We start from the raw sequence: 12,081 nt of genomic DNA, 5'->3' as shown, positions 1-12,081 counted from the left end.
ATACGTAGTGCATGACGTGAACGACCTTGATATTTGATCCCATGCGAAATAAAAACATTTTCATTACCATGAAGTTTTGATCTAAAAAAATAGCACATAAAGAGGGCAAAGTAAAAAAAAATTGGATTTTGTATCTACATCGATATCAGTTCATGTAAAATCCATTGCCGGGAAAGTCCTCACCATCCCTTCCTTTGTGGAAAGGGACTAGAAGAGCGCCCACAACGCTTGATCTTTTTGTGTATTTACGGCTCAGAATGTATCGACTGTAAGCTGCGTCGTGCCGCCCTCATCGGAGGAGAGGCGTTGAGTTGACCGATGTGTGAGGGCGCTCCGTCACGGCGTACCTTACAGACTACCAAATGCCTGACGCCGATAAACTCTCGTCTTGTTCAGGATACGAAACTGAGTAACAGAACAGTGCCAGTAAACAGACTACATTTTAGATTAATTCAACTAGTATACATCTGTCCATTCCGACACTGTCATCGTATTCAACGAAATATCGTAAATTACATCTCAGTCTGAGATTTACATGTGTTTGTGTTAATAATCGATAATAGAGGGATAGTAGTTCCCAGGTAGTTCCGTTAAGTTGTTTATAAACGAGACGAATGGTTACATGCGCCCTATGTAATCGCACAAATGGACAGATCTCAAAATATATTATTCACCCCGACACCGTATAATTTGAACAGACCGAATCTTCATGCCAATATTCCGCGTACTGTCCGCTGAGATGGAGGGCAGAGAAAATACCCAAAACAGAGAAGAAAACAGTCATGAATAGCGACACATGCAGAGGTTTCAGTGTTTTCACCAGTTTAACTATCGGGTACCACTTGTCATCTTGCTTTTCTCTGCGGACACGAGTGACGTTCAGCTTGAAATCTTCCCAGAGATACACAATGTCGAAACCACCGACTGCTAAGGGTGGTAAAATGAGAAACATGGCTATTTCCAACCATATCATTATGTTTATAAGCAAGGCTGACAACACAGCACGGTTTTGACTGAAAACCCAATAATTCCAGTAAATTTGACACGACGCCTTGAAAATGGACAACGAGAATTGGAAAACCAACCATAGAGAAATAAGATTATGCAGGCGTAAGAAATCCGAATATGCCTCCATAATTCGTTGACGACACGAGTCCACGTTTTCGATGTTTTGTTTCAAGAAATATAGACACGAGGTAAAATTTGCGCGAATACACCGTTTGAGTAAATAAATAACATAGCAGAGAGACACAAACATGAATTCTCCGAAGAAACAACCAACCAGACTGATCATAGTAAAGACGTCGATTGTTGAACATCTCATCACAATCTCGTATATGTCATAGGACAGTTGAAAACCGACACACGTGACAGCAAACGAGATGCAAAGGTAACCGAATCGCCTCACCTTGCTCATGTCGAGAATTTTTAGACGTGTCAATACGTGTTCGGTGGTTAGTGTGTACACCCAACCGTGTTGTGTAGATGGCGTAGATTCGTAAAACATGGATATGACCCGCATCATTGCAACAACAATTAGTGGAAGAAGGTAAGTCGAATAGGACAACAGATGCAACAAGTGAGTCTTGTTTCCCCAGCTGAGCCAAAGGCGGGAAAACCAGTCGTACACAATCAAACAAATCACCAGCAGTAACCATAATAATGATAATGCATTTAACAGCCGACAACGTGAGTTCCCGCCAACTTTTCCACCAGAATTTACTAGAATAGGACAAAGAATAAATTTTAATTAGCTAAAAATATCATCAGTAAAAGCAAAGAGCAACGTTTTGACAGAAAAATAAAAATCTATCTTTATTATAATCATGCAAGCATTTTAAAATACGCTGATCGAAATATTTGAAAGCCACCTGCATATTTGCATATATGTGAAACACAGCTTGGACAGTGAGGCACTCGTTAGTTTCATGTTACACAAAAAAACAATGTTTTAAGACAGGCATTTTTCTTCCAGATGGCATTTCGCGATTGGCCTTATATAAAATATTAGTCAATATTACTGCCAAAACTAGCTGTAAATAGTTACTGGGCTCATTTTACTTAAAAATACTACTTGTACAATGAAAGTGAGGTTTTTATGCGAATTTTTTATCGTCTTTACACCGGGGCGGGACCAGTGACAAGTTCTGGTAGGGGTGTACAGCCAATATTGTACCTAATGAATGTAACATTTGAGAATGGCAGAAATTGACTTCTATTTCTACGTTAAACATTCACCACAATTAATTTAGTAACAAATTGTTGTCACAAATCGTGACGTATAATTGAAAGTATATTTTGTCTCGAAGACTTTCTTGTTAACAACATGCCCATCGTTTCCAAATTAATCATTTGCATCAAGAAGTCGAGAGCCTCACTTTCAAGTACAAAATGTAATATCTGCTCAGCCTGAATAACATCAAATCTGTTGATAAACGTCATATCCGGTGATATTGTGTAAATGGAGTATTTGTTCAGTACATACCGATTTCTATCGACCTATACTGTATCTGTTCATGATTATCATTCAATAAAGGTACATCTTCTGAAGTTTCTGATGATGTTGGACCACGTGACAGTTCTAGGGAAATGAAGACAACAAAGTTGTAGAGAGTTTGTTCAAAATACAAGTATGAATAAAAAAGTATTATAAGGAGGTCAAATAAAGGTTAGTAATTTTATTAATTTTCACACACACACACACACACACACACACACACACACACACACACACACACACCGGTGTCAGACACATTGAACCATACTTAAAACAATACAAAACATTTTGTTCAGTTCTGCTAATGTATACTCCAAGGGAGTGCTATCTATATCTATCGATCTATCGATCTATCGATCTATCGATCTATCTATCTATCTATCTATCTATCTATCTATCTATCTATCTATCTATCTATCTATCTATCTATCTGTCTGTCTGTCTGTCTGTCTGTCTGTCTGTCTGTCTGCCTGTCCGTCCGTCCGTCCGTCCGTCCGTCCGTCCGTCCGTCCGTCCGTCCGTCCGTCCGTCTGTCTGTCTGTCTGTCTGTCTGTCTGTCTGTCTGTCTGTCTGTCTGTCCATATTCTTTTTGTCGGGTTTATCAACTCTCCTGAATATACTTTTGATATTTAAATTAATATGCATTGTACATGTATAATACTCAATCTGTGTAGTAAGTCGACTGGTAATGGATCACGTGATAAAGGAAATCTTGACAAACATATCAAGTACGTAGGTGGGGACATTACTTATTGTGAAAGGTCGAACCGTCGACCCTAACCTTTGAATTTGTACATATCTATGCTTATAACAGATAGCCACGGTTTTGTGTGGCTTTAATACACTAAAAGCAAACACTAAATTTGCAGGTAGCGATCTAGGTAAGTCGGCAAATTAAGTGACAGCAAGGAATAAAGTATCCCTGGTATCAGAACTATTGCATTGTAATACTTTAAATTGAAAGTTGTGTTGGCTTCGGTTTCAGACTGGTAATTACATCAATGTTCTGCATTTATCGTACCAATCTATAATTATACAACGTTATTCATCCGAGTGGGCAGTGAATGACCTCGTCCAGTACGCCTTGAGTTGACGTTTTTAAGAACACTGCAAACAACCCCCCCCCCCCATCAAATCGCACATCAATTATGCTATCATTTCAATTTGAACAATTTGCCAACTAGGCACATGATGTAAACAACTTCTCGTCCGGCCAAGTAGTTTTGATCACAGATGCAGATACAGATACAAACACACACACACACACACACACACACACACACACACGTACATACACATACACATACACATACACATATATTCCCAAGTAAAATTGTTTCTTCCAAAAAACAAAACATCAAAATGCAGACATTTTAAAAAGAAAGACAGACAGACAGACAGACAGACAGACAGACAGTCATGATAGACAGATACAGACAGACACCGTCATATAGATACACATTCGTTCCATGATCCCCATTCAATTCCTCCATTGATCTCATCAATACTAGTCGTACTACAAAATTATTTCTAGGATATGAATTTACTTGTGTATACTATTTAAGGAAATTGTGGAATTTCCTTCTGTGGGGCATGGAGCATAGCAATCAAGGAATAGATATGGGAACTACTTTGAACAAAAACAGGAAAGAAAAAGTTATAAGGAAGAGACTTCAAACCTTAAAAACGCAACCTTTTCCTAGCAAGGTTAGCATATAGCAAGATATGAAATATTCACCTTTGGATGACTTTCTTGCAGTGACGTTTGTATTTAAATCCTCACAGACAGAACACAGTCTGTCACCTTGAACGACTGACGTGGTCTCCTTCGTAGTATCTGACTCGAGGTAAAATAAATCTTGCATTTCGGAATCTTCTTTCAATTTGAATAAACATGGCAGACATCTTGCATAGACATCTTTACGTAATCGAAAATAGCCAAGAACACCCAAACTAAATGTAATGATAGCTGGCCATCGTTTGCACTTGATGTTGCTGTCCATTGCAATGGATGTATATCCACACGTACACTGGTCCGATCTGTGCAAGATCAAACAACAAACGCTATTTAGCGCCAAGAGATGTAATATTTGGCAAACTGTGCGTGGTCGTTCGTCCAGACAAACACGACACGTAGGTCGTACTCGTACTCCCCCACAGAAATAGCCAACACTTATTCACCTCGTTGACTCCTGTTTCTTTCGAAACTTAGTAGTGACTCACACAAGTTATCGAAAATGAAAATGAGTTTAGTATTTACATTTAAGAAAGGAAATGGCAGAACACTTTTTGTCTCTCATATCACTTTGTTAGACAATGCTACGTGTATCACTGTCAGTTCTAATACTTCTAATGTCTTGTATTTCTTCATATTAAATTGTAATCCGTAAAATCAGATATTAGGCTATTTTAAGCAGCCTCTAAAATCAGATGGTCATCGACAATGTAATTGCACTGAGTGTGTGTTGATGTCTAAGGTAGTTGGTTGAGAGTCCAAACTAGTATCAAGTTTGTACAGGTGTATAGTAATTTCTCCCCAAGTTTATCGAGTCGTCGCTCAAAAGACTGCACACGTGCGTGATGGTGAAACCACAGATTGTGGCATTTACGTATGCCCAGCCTAGTATATGTATACTCATTAAAAAGTTAATGTGTACATGTAATAGTTAGATTGTCGCGTCAGGACACGTTTTTCTGCTGACACATCAATAATTCGGCGTGTCGTCTTGGACTGTGCCGTAAAGAGGCTCGTGGTTTACGACAATGGCCTAACTTGTATGGTCGTAATATATCTGTATTACTTAACATGTATTAAAGTCTGAAGGACGTATTTGATGACAGTGGGTCACGGAGTGTGTATGATGATACACGCGTATGTTTCCATCAACGATGTGGGGGAGGGGGGGGGGTAAAGAAGACCCACCAAAAAACAAAACACAAAAACAACAAAATCAACAACTAAAAAACAAAAATGTAATCAAATTTGTTGTCCTTTTTGATAATGAATATTGTTACAGATTATACCTCATTGACGCAACCATTTCAGTTATAGAATACCCCGGTTACATGTCGGTATAATACAAGTGTTCGCATCGGACTGGTAAGGTAAGAAGATAGTGCTCAACCCCCCCCCCCCCCTCATTTCAGTAAAAAAAGTTAGCCATCAGCCTTCTTATTTGTATACTCCTTATCACACATATGAAATCAAAGTCCATATATAAAATAGAGTATCCTCTATAAAGTATAAATATTTGTATTAGTTTATAGATTTACATATTTATTATAATATTTAGTGTTCGTTTCGTTGCATTTCTATTTTAATCCATGAATTGTATATATTTCACATGTAGCTTTGTGTCAAATGAAATACATGTATAAAGGAGGAAGTTGATCTGTAAAGACTTTCGCTGAGTTCAATACTTGTATATTTCCGGGTTCAAACGTGCATATCAATTACATCTCGGTTGTAACTGTGGGCATGTATATGTTATTCGCGATGCTTATCTATGTAAAACCACAGACAGTCTGTGGTAAAACCACAAGCCTCCATTTCCGGCATCGTCCGAGGCGGACCGTGAAAAAATATAGACTGGCTTGCTAGAATGTTCATATTCGAGTTACACGTTTTAGAGATGAGATGTATTAAAGTATATCGTCAAGAAAAGACTACTAGAAAATTAGCCGTGACGTCATGGGTTTTTCCCAGGACTACAAAGTATTGCATACATGTTAATCTATTCGGCATTGAAATGTCCTCGACTCATATTAACCTGGCAACTACAGTGCTTTCAAGAATGTGTGTGTACCTACTAACAGTTCACACTGAATTCACTGTGTAGAAACATGTCTGTTTATAAGCAACGTGTTTGCTTTAATAGAACCTCCAAAGTGTTCTGCCAGTTTAAAACACGTTGTATACGCAAAAATGTCTATATGGCGAATGCATTGATAAAATTGTTTTTGTGGTGGAAAGTAAGTTTGAAAGCAAAGTGCGTCGTTTGGTTTGCCTAAAGCATGACGTATAGTACATGTACAGATTAGTATGTACAGTACTGGTGTACACACACACACACACACACACACACACACACACACACACACACACACACAGATATATTCTAGATCTGGAAAAGATTAACACGAGATACGTAATAGATTCATATACTGATCCTCAACCATGGTTACATGTGGTAATGTGCAAATAATAAAAGTTTATGCCTATAATCTAATGTGGTACGACACTCTATGGTAAACTGATTATAACCTTATAAACTCTTAAATGACAACACGTGAATATCATAAATGATAAGAAACGTTGGTTATAATTATAAATAGTTTTATTGCCATGGCAACAGCCAGTATATGTGTTCTTTTTTTCAATTTGTATCTGCAAGAGGACTATATACAGCACAGTCAGTATCTGTACGTTTGTGTCAACGTTAGACTTTGTTCAGTCTAGTTCTTACCTAGTTCGAATGTCAACATAATTAATAAATTATAATATATTCATTTACGGGTCTATTAAATAGACTAATCTCCAGTATTTGTATATACAAATGTAAATCAAAAGATGAAAATTGTTTCCTCTTTTCGAGACATTATGACAAGGTGAATTACGTAATTTATTATATCACAGGAGTTGAAACTTACCTGCTATTGATGAAGATGACGTCACTTTTTTGTTGTTCAACCAAGCTTCACACAGGGTATACTTGATTCAAGAGATAGCATCGAATCTGTTGAACCCTATTTGAAACTTCTTAGTGAAGCAGCACCCAGTTGTGAACTGGATACGGTTTCTCTCTCAAAACGTCTTTGATAGTTACATTATTTACATGTATGTGTTGCGTGTAGCTATTGCTGTGATCACGTGACAAGTTGGATTTCCCCTTCGGACAGTATGATGTCATATTCCTTATTTGGATGTTGGAGGAGTTATTGTATTTTGCCACCATTGCATTGTTTTCTCTTTGAAAGACAGCAGATCCTTAATAGTTTTAAAAAAGTAAGGTTAATTAACTTTTGTAATTAAAGAATCAGAAGGAAAATACATGCAGTTGCATTCATATATGTAGTGAGAAACACTGACCAGACAAGGCATTGTATCAGGGCTATGTCGTCATTGAGAACAAGAAGGTTAAAGGTGAGAACTCGAAAGGGCCTCGAAAAGCACAATGCAAACAGTCACTGGTATTCCTAAACATAAAATTTATAACCTGTGTGAGATTATGAAATGGGTCAACCAACCAAACCCAACAACCAACCAACCAACCAACCAACCAACAAACAAACAAACCAACCAACCAACCAACCAACTAACCAACCAACCAACCAAACCCAACAACCAACCAACCAACCAACTAAACCAACCCAACCAGCCAACCAAACCAACCAACCAGCCAACCAAACACACCAACCAACCAACTAACCAATCAGCCAACCAACCAACCAGCCAACCAACCAACCAACCAACCAACCAACCAACCAACCAACCAACCCAACAACCAACCAACCCACCCACCAACCAACCAACCAACCAACCAATCCAACTAACCAAACCAACTAACCAAACATACATACATACATACATACATACATACATACATACATACATACATACATACATACATACATACATACATATTTTCTTTCCTTGGCGCACATACATATATGGTTCTAGTAGTGTCGATGTCGGAGATAACAAACTAACTTCATACATAGAAAATGCTGTAATGAACTACTAATTACGCAAATGTATTCAACCCGATTTTATTAAAACATTGAGCCCAGTTGTATTTCTATCAACAAATATCGTCCTACCTGTTCTGACTTAAGTCAGGCAGAACAACAACTTTCTCGTTGATACTGTGTGGCTACGTATTATTCTTGGAGTCTCTCCGATATTTTACCATATACACGCTTAACATAGTCCGAGAGAAATCTCTGCTTGCATGAGTTTGAATAAAGTGATTCTGAGTCTGATTCTAATTCTAATATATCATTTGGTCCATATATATAGAGAATACAGTATATACTGTACTTGTCAAGTATAGTGCCAATTAGTCATGTTCTACTCTAGAAATCGAATTTGATTCAAAACTAATCAAATCTTTACATAATCACACAGAATGTGTGTACTAAACTGTAATTTCATTGATTAGAGATAATGTTGATATTGAGAAACCTCTTAATAATACTATAGTTGTTCAAATAAATAGTGACACACTGTGTCATCCAAAGACTACATATTAGTTTAATTTATTAAAACAAAGTTTTGTCTCGAAATTAGGGAAACTAAGATATTGTCAAATGATATATGCACCAACTTTCATGAGAAGCAATGTGGCTTTTGAGAAAATGATTATATACTATTAGATAGGTCTACAGAAATGAACATACAGACAGACAGACAGACAGACAGACAGACAGACAGACAGACAGACAGACAGACAGACAGACAGACAGACAGACAGACAGACAGACAGACAGACAGACAGACAAGACCAAGCATCCCTTTGGGAGCTAAAAGGCTAAAATCCAGTCTATATGTGTAATATTTACAATAGCTGCCAGTAAATAATGAAACATGTCTTGGGTATAGTAATTTATGCAATCTGCGCATATGTATTAAATCAACTTGAATGTTCGCTTCACATCAGACCTCCATGACCGTTGGGTGAGATAATAGCCGTATTATTTATGTGCCCCTTCCAATATTCACCAAATTGGTCTTTTAAGTGAAGAGCGGAAAATATTCCAAGAATGGAGAAGAACAACGTCAAATAAACGGACGAACCTGTCGGATTGAGCTCCTTCAGATGTTTGACAACTCTGTACCAGTTCTCTTCGTTTTTCTCACGACGCAATAATTTGACGCGCAATTTGAAATCGCTCCACAGGTAGTTGATACTGAAACCGCCAACAGCCATTGGCGGTAGAAGTAAAAACATCAGACTCTCACACCAGATGGTAAGGTTGATGAGAAGAGCTGGTGTTTCGTTCTTGTAGTCGATAAAAATGTAATAATTCCAGTAAATTTGACAACTTACTTTGAAAAGCGAAAGGGAAAACTGGAATACGAGCCAAAATAAAATCAGATTGTGGAGCTTCAGAAAGTCACTGTATGCCGCCACCACCCTTTGACGACATAAATCAACATTTTCTATGTTTCGTTTCAAAAAGAACAAAGCTGATTTAAGATCTGATACCACACATTTCTTCAAAAGATAAATTTCGTAACAAAATGCTGCAAAAATGAATTCACCTAGCAAATAGGCAAGTAGATCAACAAAGTCCCTACCAATGAGAGGTTCTACCGTATCGCTATTCACGTGTTGGTATATCTGGTACGAGACTTCGAGAATCATGCACGAGACAGCGACGATGAACGAAAAGTAACCGAAAAGAGTAAAATCGGACAAGCAGAGTAAATTGAGACGCGTCAGTACGTTGCCATTTGTCAGCCCGTACACCCACCAATGTCCAGTTGGAGGCTTCCACTCATAGATCAGAGACGTAATACGGATAAAAGCTACAAATAACAACGGCAAAACGTAAGTGGACGCGGATAACAGATGCAATACCAATTTCTGTTCTCCCCAGTTCCAGACAACACGAACTGTCCAATCACTGAGCATTGTGGCGGCAATGGTTGTTACCCAGATGAACGATAAAACCCATTTCAGAAAGCTGAAGGTGAAGGGTCCTCTCTTCGTCACGACATCACCTACAAATAGACAGAAGCGATGTTTGCACTACATGTAAGATTGTTGGGGGTCAGAGGCTAAGGTTGAAGAAACAAAATTAACCAAGAAATGGTCTGTACCCACCATGATAGGCTATTCCACAATATAATCATATACATGTATAACTACAAAAAGATGAAACACTCCTTCGCTATTCTCAATTTAAAAAAAAAGCAAAAAAAAAAAAAAGCAAAACGAAAAAAAAACATACAGAATTTATCGAGTTTATTTTTTTACAGAGAAATTTAGTCAAGACTACATAAAACATGGTAAAATATGCGCAAATGATACTCACCAATTTCTATGTTTACTTGTCTTCCCCTTACTTCGTTGTCGATCAATGGAGTTTCTTCAGAAATAACCGCGTGGACATTTCTGTCTGTGTGGGAAATAGGAAAAAGTAACACAGAGACTATGATTACTCAAAAAACATTATTTCCAGAATTGTAATGCTTTTTAAAAGTTGATTGTAGCTTAGCAACCTTTGTTGGACTGATTTTGATAGTATAGACACCTCTAACTCTGTCGATTTTAAATGACAATTCGGGTGAGTTGATGCGTGAAACATTTGAAACATTAGAATCTTTACTTTCGAAAGTAAACAATATTATTCTAGTCAATTTCACTTCCTCTTCCTCATGTACAAACCGACTAACTCACCATTGACTAGGACTTTTTTCTGCCAGGGAAGATTCAAATCTTCGCAAATCAAGCAAGTTTTCTCCAAACTCTCATTGTTATTTAAAGACAGTGTTTCTTCAACATCTACGTCATCTTCAAATAGTCTCGACAGAGCTTCTAACTTTTTATGTTTCAGCAAGCATGGCAGACATCGTCTGTACTTGTTACCATGGCTACGACTTGTATATCCCAGTACGGTTAACCCGAACTTAACAACTATAGGCCACTCTTTTTTGTTCATGTTGGTTTAGTAACAATCAATCGAATGCTTCTGTAAATGAAAGAAAGGAACTTTAAGCTAAATCGTTGAGTAATTGGCGGCATTAAACAGTTGATAGAAGCGTGTACAGCAAAAACATTTTGTGCTAATTTTCCCATGGTTCAAAGGGCACGGTTTTGAACTTCACAGTAATCTGCTTTAAGCTCCATTTACGTGATATACATAAATCGATTTTCAGCTATACTGACCTAACTTGGTTTAGCAAAATAATCGTCTATGGTAGACCTTGTCATTTGGTTGTTTTCAAAGGTTGATAGATGATGGACGATACAGAACAATTCATCATTTAATAAGAGGAACAAAAGTACTAGAGAGTTTCAACAGTAGTACTTACTGACAGCAAATAAAACATCAAGGGAACACTTCCGTACAACGTGGGTAGAAATAAATAAAGCAGTCACAATTGAACGTATTGTGTTCAATTCAGTCAAATATTTTTACAGACGATACAGTCTTTAACCAAACTTTAAATGATCTTAATAGTTCCGCTTTTTGTATAAAATTCATACTGTCAAAGCCCAAAGTCCCCGTATGTTGATTGACAAGGTGAGACACTAGTGACTCTTTATACCATATATACATATAATTAATAAAGTAACGGCTACATGTACGCCTAGCTATCACGGCAACGTCTTTACTCATCTATTTATACAATGTAAAAACAGAACAGTTATCTGCCTTTAGATGTAAACAATTTAACCAGTACGAAAATAATGAAAAATAAATCAAATACAAAAATGAATAAACAAAAATGGCTAATAATAAAATTAAAAAAAAATATAGATAGATAGATAGATAGATAGATAGATAGATAGATAGAGAGATAAATAGATAGATAGATAGATAGATATATAGACAGACAGACAGACAGACAGACA

General features: G+C 37.3%; 1 protein-coding gene across 1 annotated transcript in view; it reads right to left on the bottom strand.

Annotated features, from left to right (window-relative positions):
• Nucleotides 1-7,327, bottom strand: part of LOC144452037 (uncharacterized) — an 8,715-nt gene extending 1,388 nt beyond the window's left edge. The window contains exons 1-4 of the mRNA XM_078143035.1: nucleotides 7,148-7,327; nucleotides 4,236-4,537; nucleotides 2,486-2,581; nucleotides 1-1,722 (exon numbers count right to left, since the gene is read on the bottom strand). The exon at nucleotides 1-1,722 is cut by the window's left edge and continues 1,388 nt beyond it. Coding sequence (XP_077999161.1) covers nucleotides 671-1,722; nucleotides 2,486-2,581; nucleotides 4,236-4,500 — 1,413 coding nt within the window. The 5' untranslated portion in view covers nucleotides 4,501-4,537; nucleotides 7,148-7,327 and the 3' untranslated portion in view covers nucleotides 1-670. The remainder of the gene's footprint in view (nucleotides 1,723-2,485; nucleotides 2,582-4,235; nucleotides 4,538-7,147) is intronic.
• Nucleotides 7,328-12,081: the final 4,754 nt, after the last annotated feature.

This window comes from Glandiceps talaboti, chromosome 22, assembly GCF_964340395.1.
Source record: "Glandiceps talaboti chromosome 22, keGlaTala1.1, whole genome shotgun sequence".
Taxonomy (NCBI): Eukaryota; Metazoa; Hemichordata; class Enteropneusta; family Spengelidae; genus Glandiceps; species Glandiceps talaboti.
This window is presented reverse-complemented; position numbering and strand designations above follow the sequence as displayed.